Consider the following 27,112-nt stretch of genomic DNA (forward strand, 5'->3'; position numbering starts at 1 on the left):
TTGCTGACGTCCATATCTTTGTTGGCAGGTAACTGTTATCAGTGCCCCGTATGTCTCACCGTTGTTCAGAATCACGAGGCTATCACATAAGTCAGCACATTTCGAAATCGTGTTTCCATGAGCTGTATAAATACGCCGATAGCACAATTCAAGTACCAGATTACTTTTCCAATAAACATAAGCACACAAATTTGACTATGTTTACAGTATTTATATTCCTGTGTGTGAGTTTTTGTCTCGCAGGTTGTGAAGTTACCGACACGACAGAAGCTGCTGCAGTCAGCCATGTCGCTGCCGTTGACAAGGTAACAACCACCAGCGACGCCGCGTCGACAACTGGTCGCCCTTTCCAGCTACAGAAGCCGATGCCAACCCGAAAGTTTGCCCATGAGTCGAACCTGGATAAAGACGGAGCCTACTGGTTGTTCTGGGAAGCTAACCAGACCCATGTTACATTCGAGACTCACGTTAAAACCAGAGGATATGTTGGGTTTGGAATTTCAGGAAATGGGCAGATGTTTCCAGGTGATGTTGTGGTCGGATGGGTGAAAGACGGAGTAACGCACTTTAAGGTATTTATTATTATTGCAAATAATCCGCGGCTATCCCTCTCTGGAATTATGCAAAACGCACAAGTTACCCATTATGCTTGACTAGTCTACAGTTTGATCCCACCTCCCAGGGATAAATGCGGTCAATTCTTTGAGTCAGTCCCTTAAATTGCAAGAATAATTTATATTTGTGCTTTAATGGTATATAGTTTTACTAAGCTTGAAACTCCGGACATGCTTTCTAAAAAACCTTATAAAAAGTCTTATTTTATCTATTCTGTCTTTGCATATAAGAGAGTAAGCTCCCATTGTGACGTCATTATTATGTGGGTGCAAATCATGTGTTTTCTCCTATAAATAATACGTACCTTTCGCAAACACATGACGTCAGAATAAATACCTAGCTGTAAGACCAATAACTCTGTTGTATGCATATACAGAATATATTTAGCAACTTATACTGATATTGTCTCTATTGCATTAGGACTGCCATACGACTGCACACGCCATGCCTCAGGAGGATGACTCACAGGACTGGGTCTTACTACACGGGGAGGAAAACGACTTCGGAACAGTACTCAGATTCACTCGGAAGCTTGATACTTGTGACGATGATGATTTCAAGATAACGGTGAGAATTTCATTCTATAGACACAATGTTATAGCCTATTTAATCATTAAAGATGTCTAGTTTTTTTTAAATTATTTTCAAAACAAAACAAAAATGCTTTGATAATCAAAACTAACATAAAATTGACAATGCAATTTAGTTAGGCATTCTATTGAGATTTGAAAAGGGAAAGCATTTCATAAATCGTTCTCGAGATATTCTCTACTTAAAGCAACACTATCTCACGCTTGATATCCGAAAAAGAAAATATTTTGATTATATTACAATAATGACAACATTTATACATATTTAATTACAGATACTAGAGTATGTAACAATTAATATTTCCCAGACCATATATATCAGAAACGTATTGTTTCCACTATTTATTACGTCAAACTTTGGTATATCATTAATAATAGCTGGGTTTTTTTTTACAAAAAACAGGATGATACCATAAGAGTTATTTTTTCCTACCATCCTGATGATCCAGCTCATGTGACGTCACTTCCGTGGCACGGTCTGGCTCGTAGAGGATCACGTGCGCTGCTGCTACTATCTGCCACTTCCGCTTCCGCAATTACAGTTCCTTCTGATGTTCAGACATTCGGATTCCTGAAGAGCAATGTAAGAATAAATCTGTTAAGCCTTCCAAAATCAAACTCTTTTAAATGTCTGCTCTTACAAATTACAAAGATATCAAAGGTACCTAAAATATACATGTATATAAAATCTCCCGATGAGAAATAGCTGAGAAAGCGCTAGGGAACACATAAATGTCTTACTGTTTGTTATAATATAATATTATGAAATATATTTAAATTTGAAGGGAGATTTAAAAAAAAATAAAAATGCCAAACTTCATTTTCAACTCTTATATGTACATGTAAATTACCTATGTATTATAAGTATTTTAAATTTCAAAATATTGGTATTTTTTGACGATAATTAACACTTTAAAACTCTTTTTTTTTGGTTTGTGAGTATGAAAAATATGGCACATATAACAATTTTAGGTTTTCGATTATGTGATTATTTTCCAGTACCACGTCCCAGCTGCAGGCACTACATACCACTGTTCCACCTACAGGCTCCCTGACCTTCCAACAAAACACCACATGTTCAAGGTAAGTATCGACTCTCTGAAATTTGATGTCTCCGGTAATAAATCGAGAAGTATCAAAATACCAAAATTAGAATATTATGCGATCCGTTGAGATAAACTTTTCGTGATTATTATAACTTATTGTTTCGATAATATCTGTGAAATAAATAGTAGTCTTAATTGCTAATTTATAATTATAATACTTCACGAGTGATTTACGAGATTTTTATATTTTATTTTTACAATTTATTAAGTTAACATTATATTTTATTAATATAATATATTACAGTATGAGCCGTACGTGCAGAAGGGCAATGAGAAGCATGTGCATCACATTGTTCTGTATTTCTACAATAGAGAAATTGATCCCCAGTATGATAATCTTAATTTCGACTGCACGATGGGAAAAAACACACCAGACGCACTAACTGGCCTGCGGAGTATTTTCCTCGTCTGGGCTGTCGGTGGAGGGGTAAGTATATACAGAGTAATCGCCCTTTCAGATATCAATTGTGACGTCATTATTTTGTGAACGGAAGTCACATCGTTTTCTCTAAAACGTATGGCGTTACGCCTCCAAACACACGACGTCACAATCAATACCTAACCGCAAGGGCAGAAAACTCTGCAATATGCCAATACAGAATATACACCCTTGTATTCTGTTGTTTTTATTTTTCTAGTAGCATTTGCATTTTTTAAACATACGCTTGTTGCATTAATGTCATTTATGTAGCGTGAAAATTCTAACCCTATGTAACCTTTGATGCAAAATATCGCCGGCATAATTATTGCAAGATTCAACATGAAATGTTATATTTTTTATCAAAAGTAGGGAATCAATCGTTATTCAAGTTGTTGGGTTTTTTTGTCAATGGCAATGTGTAAATCGTTATATGTCTTATCATTGGCAATGAGTCAATCGTTATATTTTCATCAATAGCAATGAATGAATCATTATATTTTTATCAAAGAAAATGAGTCAATAGTTATATCATTTTATGATAACGAGTTAATCGCTATATCTTTTTATCAATTATAATGTGTCAATTGTTATATTTTATCATTGGCAATGAGCCAATCGTTATATTCACTACCAATGAAAATGAGCCAATCGTTATATTTTTTATCAACGGAAATGAGTCCATTTTTATCAAATACTGTATCTGTATTTTATCCATAGACTTACTATCTCCCGGAACACACGGGCATTCCATTGGGTGACCATGGCGATCCCAAGTTCTTTGTTATGGAAACCCACTATGACAACCCAACACATAAAACAGGTAAGAGGTCAAATCAAATCTTGTGCAATAGAGTAGACGGGTTCCCTCCCAAAGTTCTCTACTGTCCACCAAGCGGTGTCACGCTCACTGTGCACGTATGCAAGGGAGGTAACTGAGACCGAAACCAGTTTGTTATTTGTCTTCTGCTTTTCGTCAGTTTGGAAGTCATCCTATCAAAGTATCCAATATCAAAGTTTGCAAAAAATAATAGAAAACAAAAATATTAGAAAATATCAACAAAATATATCTTAAAATATTATAGAGTTATTTCCCCTGAAGGAATCCACATGTAGATGATTTATGTAATCAACTTCAGATGTAAATATCATATACTATGAATAAAGTGTGATTTTAGCCATACGTGTCTATTCAAAAAAACTCCTGTCATTTTAAACTTTTGTGAAATTAGAAATGAAAGATTAACCTGTCAAAAGGTTAAAATCTGTATCTTCATTCTAACATGTCTTTTTATCTGTATTATTTTCCGGAATTTCAGATATTGTTGACAGCTCAGGTATTATAATATCGTACACGTCACAACTACGTCAGCATGATGCCGGGATGATCTACGCTGGAGCTGACGTATACCCCACACAAATTATTCCGCCATACGAGAAGGCATTCGTTACAAAATCTTACTGCCCAGAGGAATGCTTTCAGAGTGTAAGAAAATGATTTACTATTTTGTATCTATTATCACGTAAAAATCGTAAAAAAACAAAAGTGTTCATTGTACCAAATTTCCAAGATACACCAAACTTAGTGTTTTATCTATAAACTATCCTCGCCTCTTCCTATCCGGTCGATTATAGCTTATCACGGTGGTAAACAATCCAGATATGATTTTATGAATAAAAAGACATTTAAACTTTTTTCAGTTCGTTTTTAGTTGTATAGTGCGTACTATTTCCCAGAATACAGCTTTTCACATCAGAAATAACCAAATAAACCTGAAAAATTATTCGCCTACAAATGAAAATTTATTATCACACATGTTTATTATCCTTTAGGCATTACCGGAAACCGGCGTTAATGTGTTTGCGGTTTTCCAACATGCGCACTTATTAGGAACCGCTATCAAAACACGTCACTTTCGTAACGGGACGGAACTGGAGCCGTTCGCCGACGACAAACATTACGACTTTGATTTCCAGGATATCAGGGCTAGAACACACGAAATTCATCTACAAAAGGTAAAACATATTAAAATTTGTCAGACTGTAATAGTTATTTTTTGATAGGACCGATTAACTTTGATTGTTTATACCCAAAAAGACCATAAAACTTTACTATATGTGATACTATATTCTACACACTCAATTTATTTATTTATCGTATACCTGAGAAATTGCATGATAGTATGATGTATGTGAACTTTTATGAACAGCTCAATAACAATACATTGTATATAAATAAAAAAATATAAAATGAAATAAGAATTCGTGATACATGTACATTTTAGTAATCTTATTTGAAACAAGATGGCATAATATATCCTTTCTAAAAACAATAATACTACTTTCTGTAGTTAGAGAGAGTTTTTTTTTTAAATTGGAAAACTTATGCCCAAACACATTGCAATAAAATATCACAATAAAATATGTTTAAATCATTTTTTTTATTTTGTTACAGGGCGATAGTGTCGCCGTGGACTGCACATACGACTCACGTTTAAAAACCAAACCTACTTATGTAAGTAGACTTCCCAAAACAATGTATTCACAGAACTTTCAAAATAAAAAAAAATGTTGCGAGTTTACCCATTCATGTCAAAACTTACCTTATCCAAGACTGATTTTAATCTTACAAAGTAACTCTAAAACAAGTTTTATGATGGTTAAACATCCCAAAAATTATATCAGAGCAAAAAATGTTAAGAGTCAAACTATTTTTAACTTTATACTTTTCTGAGAAAACGACGTGAGTGTTGCTCACTAAACAATGACTTCACAAGGAATACCTAACCCGCATGGGAGTTAACTCTATATTATACAAAGACTGAATTGATGACAAACGAACGCACCACTGTCTTATACAGGGCGGTATTTCCACACAAGAAGAGATGTGCATTAGTATGCTGTTATTCTACCCACCGATGAAGATGAACGGCTGTACCAGCAAACCGCTGTATGAGAATGTCTCCACGTCCCTGATGGATGCTGTCAAGGCTATAGGGGCGTGGGACTGGACACAGCCCTCGGTCAGGAGACGCTTCAAATCCATAGTTGACAACACCAATCATCAAATGCACTGCCATGCTGGCGGCATGAAAGTACGGAATATAGTGTCGTTTTTCGCTCACCTGGCCCGAAGGGCCGGTGAGCTTATGTCATGGCGCGGCGTCCGTCGTCCGTCCGTCCGTCCGTCCGTCCGTCCGTCCGTCCGTCAACATTTCCTTTAAATCGCTACTTGTCATAGAGTTCTGCATGGATTGTAACCAAATTTGGCCACAAACATCCTTGGGGGAGGGGGAACAGAACTTGTATAAATTTTGGCTCTGTCCCCCCCGGGGCAGGAGGGGCGGGGCCAAATAGGGGAAATAGAGGTAAATCCTATAAATCGCTACTTGTCCTAGAGTTCTGCAAGGATTGTAACCAAATTTGACCACAAACATCCTTAGGGGAGGGGAAACAGAACTTGTATAAATTTTGGCTCTGGTCCCCCAGGGGCAGGAGGGGCGGGGCCCAATAGGGGTAATAGAGGTATATCCTTTAAATCGCTACTTGTCCTAGAGTTCTGCATGGATTGTAACCAAAATTAGCCACAAACATCATTGGGGGAAGGGGAACAGAACTTGTGTAAATTTTGACTCTGGTCTCCCGGGGGCAGGAGGGGCGGGGCCCAATAGGGGAAATAGAGGTAAATCCTTTAAATCGCTACTAGTCATAGAGTTCTGAATGGAATGTAACCAAATATGGCCACAAACATCCTTGGGGGAAGGGGAACAGAACTTGTATAAATTTTGGCTCTGGTCCCCCGGGGGCAGGAGGGGCGGGGCCCAATAGGGGTAATAGAGGTAAATCCTTTAAATCGCTACTAGTCATAGAGTTTTGAATGGAATGTAACCAAATTTGGCCACAACATCCTTGGGGGAGGGGAAACAGACCTTGTATAAATTTTGGCTCTGACCCCCACGGGGGCAGGAGGGGCGGGGCCCAATAGGGGAAATAGAGGTAAATCCTTTAAATCTCTACTTGTCCTAGAGCTCTACATGAATTGTAACCAAATTTGGCCACAAACATCCTTGGGGGAAGGGGAACAGAACTTGTATAAATTTTGGCTCTGGTCCCCCGGGGGCAGGAGGGGCGGGGCCCAATAGGGGTAATAGAGGTAAATCCTTTAAATCGCTACTAGTCATAGAGTTCTGAATGGATTGTAACCAAATTTGGCCACAAACATCCTTGGGGGAGGGGGAACAGAACTTGTATAAATTTTGGCTCTGACCCCCCGGGGGCAGGAGGGGCGGGGCCCAATAGGGGAAATAGAGGTAAATCCTTTAAATCGCTACTAGTCATAGAGTTCGGCATGGATTGTAACCAAATTTGGCCACAAACATCCTTGGGGAAGGGGAACAGAACTTGTATAAATTTTGACTCTGGCCCCCCGAGGGTAGGACGGATGGGGCCCAATAGGGGAAATAGAGGTAAATCCTATAAATCACTTCTTGTCCTAGAGTTTTGCTTGGATTGTGACCAAATTTGGCCATAAACATCCTTGGGGGAAGGGAAACAGAACTTGTATAAATTTTGGCTCTGACCCCCTGGGGGCGGGAGGGGTGGGGCCCAATAGGGGATTTAGAGGTTAATATTAAAATTCCTTCAGAAAAGAAACAATGAACCTGTATTCAGAACATTACTTGGCATTACAAACCAGGTGAGCGATACAGGCCCTCTGGGCCTCTTGTTTACTATTATAATTGCATTATTTGATATTCTTAGAATTTCAGTTTTACCTTTCGACACTTGTGTTTAACTGTTGGATTGGCAATTAAGGTTTCATAGTGCTTATTTTGACATTGTAAATACTAGAATGATTATAGTGAGATTCACAAATAATTGAAAACTTACCTTGTTTATTGATCTAATATGTTATTTATTTATATTTTTTAAATTTATTTTTATTGGTGTTTTCTAAAAAAAATTTTAAAAAATATTTATCATAAATTTATTCATTCCTTTTTCTTAGTTTTTTATTTATCTATTTATTATTATTTTTTTTTTTTTTTTTTTTTTGTAATTTCAAAATTTGAATTCAAAATAGGAGAAGCAATTTAAGGCCCAATATACGGAACTTTCATTATTTTTGTAATCACAAACATTTACTATGACCGAACATAATACCAATGACCTAGAATAAAGATGAAAGACGTGTATTATGACATTATTCCGTGCTGATAAACCTATGATATCAAACGGTCAAAAATCGTCTTGTAAACATATCTTGAAACAGTCGCAATCACAAAAAATACAATTACCGGAGCTTCGTATATAGCTCCACAGGGAACTGGCACAAATATCTAACCAACAGTAATATATTTATTACAGTATCAAAGGTATGATCTCTACGGTAGAAGAAAATGGAAATATTTTTTTTTAATCTGAAGTGGGCTCTACACATCAGTGACGCATATCTTACCTTAAAGAGAAATAATTGATTCTATTATACATATCTATACTGTTGGTTAGAAATTCGTGTCATGCCCCTGTGTAAAGGCCTACACATTGTGTACAGTTGCTATAACATGTCCCTGTTTTTTTCGTGGGAGGTCGATCGAGATACGACAATTACCGAAGTGCTTCGTGTAGAGGCCTATAGTCTACGTCGATCGCGTTACATGATCTTTTCCGGAAATCGAGAGGTTCCATGAACTTCCTCCTATTGTTTTGGTTTGTTTTTATCGTGAGCCACATAAATAATTTTTAACATTTTTACATTTTTTTCGAAACTTCACAGTTGGTATCAGTAGCATCTTACCTTGCTTTAGTCAACATTTTATGCAGAGAGAACGTAGTAATTTTCTTGTAAATGTTTGTGGTTACAAAAAAACCGAATACTTATATTCTGTTTTTAATCTTTATTGTCGTTATTCTTATATGACTCAGTTATTTAATATGAATATATAGATATTTGTTCCTTTTGGTCAATGTAATCTTAATATTTTTCACTTGATATTATTCCAGGTACAGAGAATTACTAGGAAAATAGTCCCACCTACACAGACCTACCAAGAACCAAGAGGAAATTGTCCAACATGAACATCATATCGCCAGTCATAGTTCCCTCATTATTAAAAAAAATAAACATACTTAGTGGTGAGACAAGGAAACCCGGTGGAAATCGATAATGTTACAATGATGTAATTAGTATAGTTTAACATGTGTATTTACAGCATAATGCAAATTTAAGCTTTGGTATTTGGTTTTCGAAATTGAACGGATATTTATTTGTACTTTCGTAATAAAGGACAGAATTAAAAAAAATATTGGCTTTCTCACTTTTTTAAACAAAGAATTCTATCAAGCCTGAATACATGACACATACTTGAGCAATGTATCTGGTATGTTCTTACATTCATTTCAGACTTTAGTAGTTGTTCTCATTTAAGAGTTTATGTTGCGTACTTTTTTTGGATCGATGGATGAATTACATTTCAGAATATGAAAACCATTCAACATTTTGCCGCTTTACTACCTCTGTGGTATATGTGCTAATTTAAGGAATAGGTTTATTTTGTTGAGGTTATAAGGGTATAATGATAATGGAGCACGTGTAAATTATGTAACCCCGGCGATGATAATGGAGCACGTGTAAATTATGTAACCCCGGCGATGATAATGGAGCACGTGTAAATTATGTAACCCCGGCGATGATAATGGAGCACGTGTAAATTATGTAACCCCAGCGAAGCCGGCTTACATAAAATTTACACAGGCTTCATTATCATTATACCCTCATAAACTCAACAAAATAAACATTTATTCCTTATATTTACAGTTTTTCAAGTAAATGAATATCATTTTTTCCCGCGGCAGTTGCATATGTTTTATTAAAATACCGATATTTTTTCTCTCCCGTCATCGTCAACGAATTCGATTGAACAACTGATTGGAATCGAGTCATTCACATGTTCCCGCCAAAAGTAGGGCCATGACCCCACGTTTCTACGCCATCGACTATTCACGTAATAATAGAAATGCTGCACGTGCTGTGCTAACATTATACACTGATAATGATTATAAAAGAAAGCATGGTTATTGAGTCCATGTCAGTACAAACTGTAAATATATTATCTTTCATCGCCATTGGCGTGAGAAATGAGAATCTCAACACGAGGGTCAGAGTCTTAAGTTGTCGAACACAAGGCTTTGCCGAGTGTTTGACGGCTTAAAAATCTTATCCCGAGGTAAAAAAAATGATTTTCAATGTCCCAATATGATGGTTTTTTATTTTATGATTTGTTTTGGTAAAGTTTGCGTTCGAATATTTTAACCAAATACATCGCATAAATACAATGAGAGCTACTTAGTTGATTTCAACTCTTTTTCACTTATCACTTCTTACATATATTGTTATATTTTTCTGCTACTTTGTGTTTGCTATACACGTTATTTATTCATAAACAACGCATTCTTTATTCACTTTGACAAAATGTCTACGTGCAAAATCTCTCGTATTCAAATATGTCTCAATAATTCAGTGTACTTGAACTTTACATGTCAATTATCTGTAAGTTTTCCTATATACTTTTTCGTGTTGACGTGACCTTATTATATTCAAGTTAATACTAAGTAAAAAAATAGAAATATGTCTGTTAGACATTTATTGCTCGCTAACTACTTCCTAACCTTAATTTCCAGTATGAAATTATCCTCGGTAACAAGTGCATTTTCGCTCATTATCTTTTGACTATTGACCTTGTTATAAATATTTTCCTTTACTTCATCAGGACTTCAAATGTGAAATGACTTTCAACTTTATTAATTGTGTTCTTTGTTACATAGAAGTGTGTTTATTATCATATTGGTATTGATACGATAGACTTGTTTCGCTGTTCAAAATAGTCTTCCGCTAGAACACTGTCCAATTTCTGTGCACGTGGTGACTTTCCTGTGTCATACGTGAACGCCTATCTGGGGTATAGCAGATAGAGAGCACAGACACTCAGGCTAATATTTCATGGTTTTTGTTTTCATTCTGTTTCTCTCACGCAAGGCTGGGTAAGGCTAAATAACGCTGTAAATGTCTTTGGCCGGTACTAAAAGTGATTCGTTACGTCACTTTCTTTTATTGACTGTATAAACCTGGTTTGCATTGTATTGTTCCTTAAGTTCCCAAAGTCGATCAAATGCTTAGAACATAAAAATTATAAATAAAAAGGATTATTTTTCGGGATTTCGACTAACAATGCCATAGGATATACATGTACTTTTCTTTGTGTTGGCGGCTTGTTTAAAATTCATTGCAGAATATTTGATTGTCAGATATTATCAGACAACTAGTATTTATCAAAATATAGACAAACTTTCAATTTCGTTTCCATGTACGAGTGGTGAAATCAGCGGCTAAGGTCGATTTTTCGGCAAATTGCTCTAAGTTTGAAGAGAGCATGAATCTTTGCAAACGGTTTCAAGAAAACATGGACCTAAAACACCAGGGCCCCTGGCGGCCGCCATACTGTTTTTCAAAATTGCCGTCGTCAAAAACCACCTTCTACGACCAATATCTTACGTTCTATACCAGCTAGACCGAAACATTCTATTAGTTGTAAAATTCATACAGAGGGATCGCCATTTTTTGTATTTGTACATCATAAATAAGGATGATATTTTAGATTATTTCGACTGGTTGTGCTGCATTGAAATATGATTGCAAATAGGATTGCATCTAAACCAATTATTGTGAATTTCAACCCTATTTTAGTCAACTACAAACAAATTCAGTATACTACAAGTCACCACCAAAACATATTCACAAACATTATATTACAACAGTTTGAACACCATCCTCAATACTCCAGGGGTTCCGATCACTTACGATCTCTACACCTCTGGACTATCTCATAGTAAAATTGAAGGCAGCTCAGCGGAAAACTTTTGTCCAATTACAGGCATGCAAATATTTTCCTTGAAGACAACATGAGAGAGCGACGCCTAACATCAAAGCCACACATTTGACCACAGTGTACCGTTATACGGTTCTTTTAATGTGCATCAAAGGACTGAATACCTAGTTTGTTCTGTTGCCTCCAGTTTTACTATTAGATAGTCCATGGAGTGTAGAGATCGTAGGTGATCGGAACCCCTGGAGTATCGAGGATGATCGAACACCAGACATCTTCGTATGTTTAAGAAAAGCCGTCGATATTGACTAGATTTCTAAAATTGGACACGCCGATTCCACGGTAGAATTAACAAATATTTCCGGAATAGTGTCCAGATTGAAAATTAGTGTGCCCCAAGTATTGATGGCTAACGTTAGAACTCCAACCGCCACTAGGTTTATCACTGATCCCGTCATGGCCTGAAAAAAACACCGGATATGATAATCAACTGCGTATGTGCGGGTTATTGAAAATAAATATCGTTAAACTGTAAACCGAGTAAATTTCGCGGGTTGTTTATTTTCCATATATTCGCGTTTCACTGAAATCCACGAATAACAAACACAAGCGAAATAATCAGAAAATCATTGGCGTACCTACAAACAATTATTTATTTTAAGAATTCTAGGAATCGATGAACTGAAAAATTTAACATCCGTGAATATGTTCCGTATAGAAAACCGCAAAAAACCTGTGAATTTAATCTAAAGTCCTTTACAATAACACTTAAAACCATTCTATACGTAAATATCAACAAAGATTCAAGTTTGTTTCGACCCCGACATGTTAGTACATGAATTTGTAGATGAGATTGAAATTCAGTAATTCCAAAAAATATTTATATAATTCCAAAAAATATTTATAATGATTTCTTAAAATCTTTGGTACAGCAGTTGTTGAAAGTCGATACTTGTAAACATGGCTTCATTTTAGACTGGTCGCCATAGAAATTACGATTTTTGCCGAACGGATTCGGAAAGTTCATAACCCGTTCTCAGAAGAGTTCGGATAGACGTTTCGTAGTTACGTTTGTCATATGTAAGTCAAAGTTCAGCACGCGCGTGAAGCCCAAGCTCAATGTCAAAGGTGATATAGAATGTCCAATTGGACTGAATATGACGGTTTGCAAGTTACGGTTTCTGACGTGAATATATTCGACGTATGCAAGCGGTCTTGCTCTGGAAAAGACCGAAAACTTTAACTCTCACCAGAAGTACAGATATCTTTGTCCGATAATGTACAAAATATAATTAGGTTAAAACATGTTTGACTCATGCAAAAGCCGTATATAAGAGACTGTTTCATTTTGTTGCAGAAAATGAACTAATAAAAGTGTAATGTTTCTGAAACTTTCCGGAACATTTTTTGTATGGGTATAATTTGCTATCTTTAGTTCAGGCTTTCTTTTTCTTAAAGGTATACTATATCTCCCTTACCATATCCAGTATCCTTACAGTTCCGGTTGAGAATACAATGGCGTTAGGAGGACAAGCTACGGGTAACATGAAGGAAAATGAGCAGGCGATGCAGGTCGGTATCATCAGGTACAGGGGATGAATTCCTACTGTCAAAGCCTAGAAAAAAGATAGGATTTTTCTATTGCTAAAGGACTGAAAAATGCAAAGCCATGGAGAAATTATTTGGCACTTTTCTGTAATTAAGTTCAAGACAAAAAAACCCGGTTGATACGGAAGAATGAACGCTTTCTGTTGCATCAACGACAAAAATAACATTGTTTTAATACCATGATCTCAACTATCACTGGATTACGAAAAAGGACCAGCATTGAATGTTCATAGGCATAAAACATGAAAAGTCGAATCCAAAAAGAAACAGAACACTTTACCTAAGCAAGAAGGATAATGATTCCGTATACATACAATGTATGTAAATAAGTTAACTGTTTTAATGACATCAAAACCAATTCAGATCAAATAATGATTTCGAAATTTTAAATCCAACTTAATGAAGATTTTTAAGACGATATAATTCCGCGGTGAGTAGAAGAAAAATAATTTCGCGTAATAACGCGATACTTTCGCGTACTTATGTGAAACTTTAGCGTAATTTCGCTAAACTATCGCGTTATTACGCAAAACTTTGGTGTTATTACTCGAAACTTTCGCATTATTACGCAAAACTTTTAGCCTTACTACGCGATACTTTGGGAATATTACGTGAAACTTTTCGCGTTACTGCGCGAACATTTTGGCACATTTTCATTGTTGAAGTCCTAATTAATTAAATGTTAGAATAATAATAATGTTTTGCAGCTGTTACTAGCAAATCTTAGATTTGTGAAGTTCAATTAAGAAAATTGATGAAAAATTCAAAGAGTAGGTCATAGTGACCTAGTTTAAAATTTGTTCTATTTCAGCATTAAAAACTTCAATATTTTTTGCTGAATTTTTTTTGAGATTGATGCATGTACACAGTATTTACGTACCAGTTCAAACATAATCGGGATCAGGAGGCTGGATGTGGTTGCGTTACTTTTGATCTCTGTGAAGACAGTCACGATAAGACACAGAACAAGGTTCATGAGCCAGGAGTCAAGATCTTTTAGTATTCAAACCGGAAGTCTGTATAACAAACGAAATCAAATACAACACTTTTGTTTTATTAATTTCCAATGAAGAGCTCTTTGTTACGTAATGCTACTATGTAATATAAGGCATAAAGCAAAACACATGAAGATCAATTTTTTTGTAAGGTTTCAAGATTTTTGCGCTCTGTGATTTGCGCATTACAAATTATGCAGAATGCATGTTTTATTGCTTTTAATGGCACATCCAAAGACCATATTCGGGGAAGACAGATTAAATATACATTGACAAGATAAATGTAGTAGCTATTTACGTTTGTTACGTACACTGTTTTGTTTTTTTCGTAGGTGTAATATTTCGCGATTTATTCTTTCGCGGGAGTTTCATTTTCGCGAATCCTATTGATAGCATTTGAAATCGTCATTCACACGACAGGTTGTGATATATAAAATCATGGAACGCGTTTGGATTTTTCAATGATTTTGGCACCCATATGAAAGATACGCTTCGAATATAAAACCCAAGAATTTTCGTTGTTTACAATAAAATTGATATAAAAGTAATACCTAAATGGTTTTGGCATACATTGAAAAAAATAATTCATGTTATTTCATCTAATATAAATATCCCGTCTTGTTTTCAACAAAGAAAACATTTTGATCATAAATGAAAAATCTTGAGTCCGCCATCTTGGATCCAAGTGGTACCCTTCTGAAAACGCACCACTTGTACCGGTACAGATCTGCTGATACGGCGCGTTCCATTTGAGATACAACAGATTCGTATCGATACAGCTGGTACTAATCTGCAAATGGAACGCACGGATGATTTCGATAAATTTCTTGCGTTTGGATGGATACGCAAACTTAGCAAATCTGAAATCCGCATATACAATGTGCATGAATTATATAAATAATTATAAATGCTTTGCTTACATTACTGGCATCAGCCAGCGCAAATCCTCCGCCGACCAACAATATCACACCCCAAGCTATCTTCTTCTCTGCAACCGGCCAGGTGAGAATGGGAGTATAAACAGGGCCGCTTAGGTCTAGAACAAAATTTAAAATATATGCAATTAATTGCATCGAACGAGATATTAGTGTCGCTATATGATAGTTTAGAAGTTTACCTTTTTGTTTGTTCAAAGAATCGTTAAGAAAAGTTTCATACAGTTTTTCATTCTTCGTTTCACTGATGAAAACGTTTTAAATGATACTGAGATAATAATCAAGAATCAAAATTTAGCTAAACTTCATAAAAAAATAAAGGGTTTTACCTGTCAGAGGATTCCACTTGCTTGGCAGCTTGTTTGGCAGTATAAACAACACTGTCGCCATCAAAACAGCAACTGTGGTATCTGTCACTGTACTTTCCCTATATTAAAAAACAAACAACATAAAACAATAGCTGTGGCATCCGTCACTGTACATCTCCTGTATTAAAAATCAACATAAAAACAGCCGCTGTGGCATCAGTCACTGTACATCTCCTATATAAGAAAAACAAACATAAAAACTGCAGCTGTGTCGTCCATCTCTTAACATCTCCTATATAAAAAACAAACAACATTAAAACAGCAGCTGTGGCATCCGTCACTATACTTCTCATATATTAAAAAACAAACAACATAAAACAGCAGCTGTGGCATCCGTCACTATACTTCTCCTATATCAAAAAACAAACAACATAAAAACAGCAGCTGTGGCATCCGTCACTATACTTCTCATATATTAAAAAACAAACAACATAAAACAGCAGCTGTGGCATCCGTCACTATACTTCTCCTATATCAAAAAACAAACAACATAAAAACGGCAGCTGTGGCATCCGTTACTATACTTCTCCTATATCAAAAAGCAAACAACATAAAACAACAGCTGTGGCATCCGTCACTATACTTCTCCTATATAAAAAAACAAACAACATACAAACAGCAGCTGTGGCATCCGTCACTATACTTCTCCTATATAAAAAAACAAACAACATAAAAACAGCAGCTGTGTCATCAGTCACTGTACATCTCCTATATAAGAAAAACAAACAACATAAAAACAGCAGCTGTGTCATCCGTCACTGTACATCTCAATTATTGAAATAATTATTTTTTCTTTGTTTTCATACCAAATTTGGCTTTCTGATTGGCCAATATTTTTTGCATACCACTATGAAAAAAAAATCCGAGAATGGCGCGAAATCCAGACGTTATCGTGACGTCACAATAGAGACATTGACGTTGCGTATTGATTCGGAAAAAAGAATCCCTTAAAAAAACCACTATAATGTTACATTTAAACATACTTCATTTTATCAAATAGAGTATAAAATTGATTATAAGTATTGATGTCACTATTTTTTGATTTCATCGGGTTATGAAAAAAAAATTATTTGCAAACTTTTTCATACCCCGATAAAATTAAAAAAAATAGTGACATCAATGTTTAACCCTCTTGCTGCCAGAACTCTGTTTGAAATATGTGACGTCACTGCCAGAACTAATGACGTAACGTCAAGTTCGCGACGTTGTATATGTACATGCAGCTGCAGGTGCAGTACCAGTTTAGTATTGACGATCCCAATCATTTACGTCATCAACCTCGATGATATTTTACAATAAAAGAGAGAAGAGATGGAACTGTACAATGTGCATTATTTATTATTCTTGTTAAGCACACAGGGATCTGAGAATTCATTGACCCACCAGAGTGTCCTAACACCATTTTAGACGTTTTAGAGGTCTAGATAAAAAACGGTAAAAATCATTAAAAAAAAATCAAAAATGAATGTATATTCTACCATGTATGATTTTTATCGTTTTTTCATCTAGAGGGTAGGTGGGTCCATGATTACATAATGTGTAACTTATTCTCAGATCCCAGTGGTTAAGCACGCTTGAAGTTTCGCGAAGAGAGCTATTTCCTAAACATTTTTTCCTGAAACACACTTAACACACATTTAACACACAGTCCGGCATCACGAAAAGAGCACCATATTCTTCTTTGACTTAGGCCTATCTGACAAAATTTCTTTTGGATCTTAGGCCTAAAATAAACCCCATTATTACCACTTACATATACTTTATATTGAGATTTACAACAGGGGTATTGAGCTTCTTTTCTTTTTTTTTATGTCGCAAGTAATAATGACGATTTGTCGATGAATAAAAATACGATAATAATTTATTGATCTTTTGATTCTCCTTGTCACGTCATATTCGTAAATATGTGTAAACCAATATTTTGTATCATTACACTATATAATTCTTAACTTTTTGAATACATTTGTATCAAATCTTTTATTTTTTATTGAAACAGTAATTTGTAGTTTCAAAGATTTACCGTGGGGAGCCCATCGGAAACAAATTGTCAGTTTTCCGGTCACAATAACGAGGACCATTACATGTATATATTTCTGCACTGTATATGTAGGTTCCAAGTGTTTTGAGAGAAATACATACAGCTGTATGATAGCCTGTTTCCGACTTGGCCAAAACGAGTCAAATCTTTGTATTTTTGTCTTCCTATAATAGAAAACGATAATTCTCATTTATGCAAAACAAACTCGCGTTTTCTAATGAGCATGGATACATTAAAATTAAGTTAACAAACGCGCTTAGATTTAACCTATGAGTATTTTCGTGGTTAGACTACACTGTGTTAAAATAAATAATGGAATCTAGGCTTGTCTGACCATATTGTACGGTTTTTATTTATTCTCAAATGTACAGTGATGGATAATGATTCTAAATTGAAAATGCTCTCGCCAGAATCATATGAATCTAAGAATTAGTTGTATTTCTTAAAATATTTTTGGACCATTTTAGATTTTTTAGGCGTTCTACACGCTGTGTATCCGGCCATGTAGGGTATGATGTTTACCTACTTTTATATATCCCCAACCACGACTAAAACTGGTCTTTGAAGGCTAGGATATATAAATGTCCAAATTTATAATACTGTATCAATTAATAATTCTCATATCCCTCTGATCAAAATGTTCTATCGTCTTTATTTCATTTCTATTTTACATTTTTTGCCAATTTACAGTTAGGAAATCCGTATAGTTCAACACTACTTTTGAAACTCACAATACTTTCGTCGATTGTCAAATCCCGGGCTACATTTCATAACCCATTTTGAAAGTCCGATTGAATAAAGCCAGATTTTTTATTCTTCATTAATCCTATATGCTGAATAATGCAGTTGGAAATAAAGAAATTGAAATGAATCGGTATGACTGCTATTGTTTTCCATCCGTCAATATCGACGGATATTTGAGTCTGGTAAATGATGAGGGGGGTTATACACAGTAAGGGTTTTTGTTGAACGTGATAGAATGAAGAAAAAAAACTAGATAGAAAAGAAGAAAAAATGTAGAAAACAAGAAATCTTATGGCTAGCGAATCGTTGTAAAGGATTCAAGGACTTTTATAGGGATATCTGCCTTGAAGTCTGCTAGTGTGGTGCTACATTGTATGATACAATATACTGCTTCCGTTGTGTAATTGTGGAACGGGAAAGGGGTGTTTTACACGATGTGTATGCATATTCTTACACCGGATATTGCTATCAGTGAAAGGTATGTAGATCTAGATGAACTATTTACACTATAATCATAATAATTGTTTTTACATATTGGCTTGTTTACAAAAGTTACCTACGTAGCCCAATATTATTTGTATATGGTTAAGATGTCCCGACATATTACCACAAGCCCTCCACCTCTGGGAAGCGGGTTCGAATCCCATGTGGGGCAGTTGCCAGGTACTGACCGCTGGCCGGTGGTTTTTCTCCGGTACTCCGGCTTTCCTCCATCAACAAACCTGGTACGTCCTTACATGACCCTGGCTGTTAATAGGACGTAAAAATAAACAAACCAATATTGTATATCCTGAATCTACAATATTTGTTGGGGGAATTGGTGTCTTGGGTAGCAGATATTTATCTACATGTTAATGTGCCTACCTATAGTTCTACTACCTGTTCCAGTTAATATTATTATTATGGTATAAAAACCATATCATCGGACATGTTCAATAAGATAATATGCATTTTTGACGGTCACGACGAAGAGATACAGCCATACACATGTCACTTTATCTGGATTTGTATCCTGCCATTCATGCATTTAATCCATAGCACGGTGTTGTCTTGATCAAAATACTTCCTTTTGTATATGTTAATATCTTGGACATAACCTCATTTAAATGAGTTTCCGTTCCGGGAACTGAAAACAGGTTAAAGTAGTCAATAGAATCCGATTTGATATCTGGCGAGTCGATGAACCTTATGTCTTTCACAAACTCACATAAGTGTATACGTCACGAAGATCTCGTCCATTGTCCTCGAGATCTGGCGGTCCTCGCCTATAGCATTAATTATCTTCGTTTGATATATCAAATTCCATATCAGAATCGTTTTCTAAATAATATTCCATATCAACATGTTTCGTATATGGTGTCACTCATCTAAATTACGTAGTTACGTGCTAATCGGCGGAGTGACTACATTAATTGAGATAAAAAAGTTATATAAAGTACCGAAGTTGTAACGCTGTGCAACATCTTACGATTTACGATATACAGACGTCAGTAATTAGATCCCTCTTACCCAAAGTAACCTTGTAATTGCACTGAGTTTTTTCTTTTCATTTTGTGTTTCTACTGTATCTTATTTTGATGAGAAACATAATTTGGCCCAATACAATGATACATTTTAGAACAACCGCTTCAATAACGTCATTATTTTGCGACCGTTTCCTATCGCAGCAGAGTTAAAACCCGCAAATACGCTGTGTATTTCTTCTATAATATTCTATCGTAATGACATTATCACTGTAATCCAAAAGACTTCTGCTATTTTTAACAAATTATCCTCTGCTGAAAAGTAAATGGGTTTCTCAAAAACCATTGCCTTGTTCATCATATTGTTCCGTACGTCATATATCCTAATCTTTACGTCATGTGTTAAAATGTGTTTTTTTTTTGACAAAGTGGGACATTAAAAAGTCACTGTGTACCATGAATTATTTCAAAATGAAATATTTTCGCTGTATATATGATGGAGTCGTGATTCTAGGTTCATTGGAGACCAATAACGATAGTCTGTTGAAAATCAAGCGAGCTATACGCCACGCACACGGGATTACTTGAAATGGACATATATGTACACTCTGGCAGCCAGCCGACAATGTACATATATGTACACTCTGACATCAATGCTTAAAAAACATAAAAAACAGCAACTGTGACATCCGTGACTGTGCATCTCCTATATAAAAAACAAACAACATAAAAACAGCAACTGTGGCATCCGTCGTTGTACATCTCATATATTAAAAAAAACATAAAAAAACAGCAGCTGTGGCATTCGTCACTGTACTTCTCCTATATAAAAAACAAACAACATAAAAACATCAGCAGTGACATCCGTCCTGTACTTCTCCTCTATAAAAAACAAACCACATAAAAACAGCCGCTGTGACATCAGTCACTGTACATCGCCTATATAAAAAAAAATAAAACAACATAAACACAGCAGCTGTGGCATTCGTCACTGTACTTCTCCTATATAAGAAAAACAAACAACATAAACACATCAGCTGTGACATCAGTCACTGTACATCGCCTATATAAGAAAAACAAAAAAACATAAAAACAGCAACTGTGGCATTCGTCACTGTACTTCTCCTATATAAAAAACAAACAACATAAAAACATCAGCTGTGACATCCGTCACTTTACTTCTCCTATATAAAAAACAAACCACATATAAACAGTCGCTGTGACATCAGTCACTGTACATCGCCTATATAAGAAAAACAAAAAACATAAAAACAGCAACTGTGGCATCCGTCATTGCACATCTCATATACTAAAAGAACCATAAAAATAGCCGCTGTGACATCAGTCACTGTACATCTCCTATTTTAAAAAACAAACCACATAATAACAGCAACTGTGGCATCCGTCACTATACTTCTCCTAAATCAAAAACAAACAACATAAAAACAGCATCTGTCGCATCCGTCAATATATCTATCCCATTATAAGGAATTTGACCAAAGTTGTCTCAAGACATATTGAAGCATAGTGTTTTAGCGGACGTTTTAATTTGACGCTAAAATGTCTCTGCGCTGAAGGTTAAAATAAATAGCACCCAAAATCCTTGTTTACAGTCTTGCATATGTATTTTGAACGAGCAAGCATAACAAACACGTATTCGTTAGAAGTAGTAAGCCTGTTTATAGATACAAAAGAGCAGAGCATATACTCACCCGTCAACGTCCAAGAAAGCATCACCCCAGCCTCCAACACCAGGTATATTGCGTAACAAGAACATCAAGGCTAGCCCGACAAAAATCACCATTACTTCAATCTCTCCAAACCTTAAATATTTAGATTATGATAAAATAAACCGATAAGATAATCAATATAAAAAACACAAATATCAAGATTCCACCTATTCGGTAAAAATCAAATGAATATAGAATTTTGGATTTAACAACATAAGCGTCACAAAGCATATAATTTTGCATTTCAAAATCGCTTTCAAAGGCTTCAAAAGCATTCGCGAAAATAATTCCCAACAGATAATTTCGTAAAAATAAATCGTGATTTTTTTACTCGCAAACAGTAATATGAAGAATACCAAATGACAACATCAAGGTCAGAATGAAAAGAGACCATTACAGAAAATATTTACATTATTGAACATAGATATCACCTAAAACGTCATCCGCTGACAAATGCACTTAATTTGTCATTCGAATCTTGAGTTTGTATAACCTGGTGACATATGTTACGTAGGTTGTCAATGACGTAGGTTGCCAATGATGTATGTTGTCAATGACGTACGTTGTCAATGACGTAGGTTGTCAGTGATGTATGTTGTCAATGACGTACGTTGTCAATGACGTAGGTTGTCAATGATGTATGTTGTCAATGACGTACGTTGTCAATGATGTATGTTGTCAATGACGTATCTTGTCAATGATGTATGTTGTCGATGATGTATGTTGTCAATGACGTATCTTGTCAATGACGTACGTTGTCAATGACGAACGAAGAACGTCAGTGACACAACAATAGGAAATAGGAAGCAAGCATTTCGTTATCTTAAATAAGCATTACCTCACATTTCCAAGTTTTTTGTACTCCTGTTTTACAAACGTCATCATCCGATCTTGTCTTTCTTTATCAGATGTTTTACAGCAACTAGAATGAAAAGGTTGAATATTTTGTAGTCAGACACAAGGATAGAAGCGAATTCTAGTAGAAGGATTATACGTATCCGCCCTATTATACCTTACGCCATTATCCTTCTGGGTGACTTTTGAGCAACACCATTGTAGCTAAACTTCAAAGGGTTATGATCACTTACGATCTCTACTCTCCTTATATATGTCACAGCGAAATTGAAGGTTATGTATGCGACATCGGATGAGAAGGTTGTTTGGTCTCTCTGTACATCTTCAAAGGAAAATTCGGTAGGCCTGTGATTGGTCTTTTTTTCTCCGGAAATGCTTTCAGTTTTGTTACATTATGACATAGTATAGGGGTGTAGTAATAAGTGATTGTAATTCCTGGAAATCGAAGATGGACTAGTATAAATCGTGAAGCCACTGCTCCGATAAGTAGATAAATAAAAATAAAGGTAATTTAGAATTGTTTATGTATTCAAGTGGTGATTAATGCTTGTTTGTGATGATTGAGAGACCTCCTTTGGGGATACTTTTTGTATGGAGGTTGACATCAGGGCCCCAACATTGGCAGTTTAGATAGAATAGAATAGGACAATAAAGTGCATTTTTGTTCCATCCAAAAAGAAGATAACTCAATGAAAATGCAATATTTTTGGTGGGAATGGGTGTGGGTTGTGGGGGGGAAGTATTGTTTTTTAAGTAATTTTCGGGATGTCAAAGGTCTTATATTACACTATATGTTGTTATGAGATTTCACCATGATTTTAATATTTATACATACCTGCACCTGGTAAACACAACTTGGAGCCATAACCAAGCCAGAATCAACATCAGGATAGAAAGAGGAAAAGCGAATCCCATCCAGCTGCCGTAGGTGATGCCAGAGTAAGAAGCCCCATAGTCTTGGTAACGTCTGAAAACGTAAAAGGATTACCAGATTGATATACTGTGAAATCATTAATTTTCGTGGGGGTTTAATTTTCGTGGTTTGCGTTTTTAAACCGAAGTCAACGAATTCACGTCCGCATGAAAAATGTTCTTTTCAATGAGAGATGTTAAACATTATACAAAAGGTAAGATTATGTATTGATTAGCACCTCACTGCATAAAATCTATTTCAGAGAATAGCATATCAAAGTTGGACCTTTTCCACGAACAATGAAGTACTGTGTGTATTAGGCATCAATGTGATTAAAACGATACATAAATAAGTCATCTACCCAAATTAAACTTAAATTTTTATATATACACGTGAAAGTGATGAGTTTTGCAATTATAAGCGTTAATCATCATGAAGGTCAATTTCGAGTAGTGTGAAGTGTTGTATCAAATATTAGAATAGCCCTGCAAATAATTGAACTAGGTTTGTAACAAATAACCCCTATAATCTGGTAATTCTCAAACCACACAATTATAGAATCCCATTTCATTTACTCTCTTCAATTTAAATGCGCTCTATAATCACAAATAAAATATTAGAACAGGACATGTGGGTGAAGCAACATCAAATGCAAAACAATGTATAATATCTTAAAATACCAAAATGTTTTGTAATTTTGATTGTGTAAATCTTAATTTTTCTACAAATTATCACTTCATAAATCAACTTTAAATCATATCAAGCTTTACAAATAATTAGAATCTAGATTTTTCTGCGAGACCGTCTGTTAGACAAGGGCTTCCATCCAGTTTCACAATAAATAGAATTTCTGCTTGAGAACGATGGTAATACCATAACAATGCGACCTGACTCTAATTGTATTTTTTTTTTAAGATTTCAGCTTCAGCGACCGTACACCCGTCCCATAGCTCACAACAATATTCCAATATAGAAATAATAAAAGTATTATAAACTTTGGTTAACGTATGTCTGGAGAGAATGAACTTCAAATTGTTTCGTGACAGTTTTACTGATATGGTCTATATGTCTGCCCCATTTACAATTGAAATCAATATAAACCCCGAGATGTCGGTGACTATCAACAAAGTCGATATCTACATTATTAAAAACAATACCAATTACATAGTTAATGTCAATATTCGAAATGAGGATAACCTGTGTTTTTACTAGATTAAACTTCACTAACCATTTACCAGCCCAAGACTGGATATTCGAGAGATCATTATTTTTTTTTCTATTATTTGTGGGAATTTATCATCAGTGCATAGAAGAGAAGTGTCATGAGCGAAAAGCTTAAATAGACTGTCTAAATTATCAGTAATATCATTAATACAAAGAATGAATGAAAGGGGACCTAGGACAGACCCTTGAGTCCCCCTCTGCCTTCGTAATTATAACATTAGATTAAGCATTCCCCAGACATATTTGTTGGGACCTTTTCTTAATATAATCAGCTAACTGTATCAATAATTTTCCCGATTTACCATAGCTAGTTAATTGTGTTTCCAATCCCTTGTGTCATACTCTGTCGAACGCCTTAGACATATCACAGAACACTTAACAGGTTGGTTTTCTTTGTTTTGACAAATAATCACATATATTTTGAAAAAAAATCTATAAGTTAATGAGTAGTAGAATGGCCAGGTTGAAAACCAGCTGATATTTATAAATAAGCAAATTATCTTACAAATAATTACGTTAATAATTTGCAACTAGTCTTTCAAATACTTTACCAATGGTACATAATAATGAAGGCATAACTAATGCATGTTTCCATTGTGTTGGAAAGGATCTAGTCTCCAATGACGTTCGAAAGGTAATAGAAAGAGGGTAGGCTTCTGCACTTGCAGTATTTTCAGCATAATGTGACTTATTGAATCGTGTCCTTTCCCAGTTTTTAATGATTAAAAACATTAAATAAACGGTGTTTTTGTCATTTCTTGTTTTAATTTTTTCTCAAAAATAATTTTTAACATCAACTTTTATCTTAATTACCAGATTTATTTACTCGGAACATTTTATTGAATTTCGAAGCCTGTAGCATGCTGGGATGAAGGGCTACCAAGTTTGTTCGAATGAAAGACCTTGACCTTCATTCAATGTCACAGGGGTCAAATAGGCTAAGATCTTTAAACAACTTCTACTCCAGAACCGTGAGGTCTAGGATGCTCATATTAGACCTGCAGCATGCTGGGATGAAGGGCTACAATGTTTGCTCAAATGGATGACATTGACCTTCACTCAAGGTCAAGGGGTCAAATAGGCTTAAATCTGTAAACGACTTTTTGAGAATAACTAGGAGGCCTAGAGATCTAATATTGGGACTCTGACATGCTGGGATGAAGAGCTACCAGGTTTGTTCAAATAAATGACCTTGACTTTCATTCAATTTCGAGTTTAATAAACATGATAAACAACAGTCACTTGTTGGGGAACCTCTATAATCCAATGGTATTGTTTATTTATCTTTTACATATTTTAACATATTCATTATAGACCATCATTTTGATTTTGAATTTCCAATTTTTGTAACTTACTTGTCAACATGCGCCTGAAACACTAGGGTAGCGAGATTGCCGTTAAGCGTGGCTATTCCTCCAATATTGGCAGCGTACGCCACGCCAAGAGCAAATCCTTTGTTCAGGTGTTTACTGTCATGTCGAACTAAATTTCGTCTATAGATAAAAGAAGCAAAATAAAGTTATACATATTTGTATAATGCTTAATATTCATATATTTGTTTTTATAACTTGTATTTGTTCTTGGGACTTCAGGTGACCTAAAACTAATACCTACAACCGCTATAAAGGTCTTATGAAACCTCAAACCTGCTATCCAAATTGGACAGGCCATTAGTTATTGAATGGAGAAACAAGCATGAGAAATGACCAGTTTATGCCATACCCTTGTACGAGTGTCTTTGGGCTCCCACTTTCTATTGTCTTTACTTGAATCTCTCGTGTATCATTATTGTTTTCGTGATTAACTAAAACGAAACAAAACATTTTTTTTTGTAATAACATTGAATAGTTAATTCGATTTTTTCTGGAAGGTTGTGTAGAGCTATACATGTACATATAGATATATGTACTGGAGCTACATATGTGAAACAGACTATAGTTATAATATAAGCTTTGTTTCGGGGTTGCCTGCAAAGATGACTGCTGTATACTAACGTGTTTTGCTTACCATGCCAATTATTACAGTTATGCAGTTTACCAGTGTATCTATGTTACAACAGGTTGGAAGGAGAAGCAGGAAATGAGAAGAAACAAACTAAAGCCAAAACGTCCCCACAATTTCATTTGGGGGCTAAACAATTACCATTAAACAATGTGTAAATGCAAAATATATTAACTCATGTACTTGATTCGTCAGATTCAGTTTCGTCGTCCATTGTTGTCGTCTGCTCGGAGACTGCAATCAGAACTGGGAGCATCATAGATGTCGCTGCTGTGTTACTGATCCACATTGACAGGAACCACGTGGGTAGCATCAGACCGAGCATCATTCTAAAGGAAAATATTGAGTTAAAGTCCGAATGACTTCTATACTATATTTCTTTGAACATTATGCAGTGAAATAGTCATAATCTGAAAACATTTAACACTTTATATTATATTTCGTCTTTTTGTGGCGACCAGAACAAATAAAATATCTACGATGTCCTCGCTCCTTAAATATTGTGACACGAACTGATTTGACAAATAAATCATTTCATTATTATGGTACGAAAAAATTATATTGAAAAACAACTGAAACATACAGAATCTATCTGAAAATACAAATATTCAGAATGACGGCAAGCTT

General features: G+C 35.3%; 3 protein-coding genes across 3 annotated transcripts; 1 reads left to right on the forward strand and 2 right to left on the reverse strand.

The window, feature by feature from the left end:
• Nucleotides 1–142: 142 nt before the first annotated feature.
• LOC138308911 (DBH-like monooxygenase protein 1 homolog) lies at nucleotides 143–9,032 on the forward strand. The gene is made up of 11 exons (XM_069249962.1): nucleotides 143–572; nucleotides 1,036–1,182; nucleotides 1,609–1,788; nucleotides 2,205–2,288; nucleotides 2,556–2,738; nucleotides 3,450–3,552; nucleotides 4,049–4,215; nucleotides 4,563–4,745; nucleotides 5,185–5,244; nucleotides 5,591–5,824; nucleotides 8,733–9,032. The coding sequence occupies exons 1-11, from the start codon at nucleotides 198–200 to the stop codon at nucleotides 8,805–8,807; spliced, it is 1,791 nt and encodes a 596-aa protein (XP_069106063.1). The 5' UTR covers nucleotides 143–197; the 3' UTR covers nucleotides 8,808–9,032.
• LOC138308912 (solute carrier family 13 member 2-like) lies at nucleotides 9,026–14,218 on the reverse strand. Its single transcript, XM_069249963.1, has 3 exons — nucleotides 14,100–14,218; nucleotides 13,090–13,227; nucleotides 9,026–12,072 (listed from the first exon to the last, which is right to left on the reverse strand). Exons 1-3 carry the CDS (start codon nucleotides 14,193–14,195, stop codon nucleotides 11,920–11,922), a joined length of 387 nt encoding a protein of 128 aa, XP_069106064.1. The 5' UTR covers nucleotides 14,196–14,218; the 3' UTR covers nucleotides 9,026–11,919.
• Nucleotides 14,216–26,810, reverse strand: LOC138308563 (solute carrier family 13 member 2-like). Its single transcript, XM_069249610.1, has 9 exons — nucleotides 26,669–26,810; nucleotides 26,207–26,288; nucleotides 25,840–25,977; nucleotides 23,183–23,314; nucleotides 22,331–22,414; nucleotides 21,475–21,585; nucleotides 15,479–15,576; nucleotides 15,140–15,250; nucleotides 14,216–14,235 (listed from the first exon to the last, which is right to left on the reverse strand). Exons 1-9 carry the CDS (start codon nucleotides 26,808–26,810, stop codon nucleotides 14,216–14,218), a joined length of 918 nt encoding a protein of 305 aa, XP_069105711.1.
• Nucleotides 26,811–27,112: the final 302 nt, after the last annotated feature.

The sequence above is a fragment of the Argopecten irradians genome, chromosome 15, assembly GCF_041381155.1.
Source record: "Argopecten irradians isolate NY chromosome 15, Ai_NY, whole genome shotgun sequence".
NCBI classification, from domain to species: Eukaryota; Metazoa; Mollusca; class Bivalvia; order Pectinida; family Pectinidae; genus Argopecten; species Argopecten irradians.

Excerpts from the sequence above, each read along its gene's own strand:
- LOC138308911 (XM_069249962.1), top strand. The coding sequence starts at position 198 with ATGTTTACAGTATTTATATTCCTGTGTGTGAGTTTTTGTCTCGCAGGT. Across the intron at positions 3,553-4,048 it reads CAACCCAACACATAAAACAG|ATATTGTTGACAGCTCAGGT; the intron begins GTAAGAGGTCAA and ends CCGGAATTTCAG. Across the intron at positions 5,245-5,590 it reads TAAAAACCAAACCTACTTAT|GGCGGTATTTCCACACAAGA; the intron begins GTAAGTAGACTT and ends TGTCTTATACAG.
- LOC138308912 (XM_069249963.1), bottom strand. The coding sequence starts at position 14,195 with ATGAACCTTGTTCTGTGTCTTATCGTGACTGTCTTCACAGAGATCAAA. Across the intron at positions 13,228-14,099 it reads TCCCGATTATGTTTGAACTG|GCTTTGACAGTAGGAATTCA; the intron begins GTACGTAAATAC and ends TCTTTTTTCTAG. Across the intron at positions 12,073-13,089 it reads CTGTAAGGATACTGGATATG|GCCATGACGGGATCAGTGAT; the intron begins GTAAGGGAGATA and ends TGTTTTTTTCAG.
- LOC138308563 (XM_069249610.1), bottom strand. The coding sequence starts at position 26,810 with ATGCTCGGTCTGATGCTACCCACGTGGTTCCTGTCAATGTGGATCAGT. Across the intron at positions 23,315-25,839 it reads TTTCAGGCGCATGTTGACAA|ACGTTACCAAGACTATGGGG; the intron begins GTAAGTTACAAA and ends TTACGTTTTCAG. Across the intron at positions 14,236-15,139 it reads ATTTGCGCTGGCTGATGCCA|ACTTCCGGTTTGAATACTAA; the intron begins GTAATGTAAGCA and ends TTTGTTATACAG.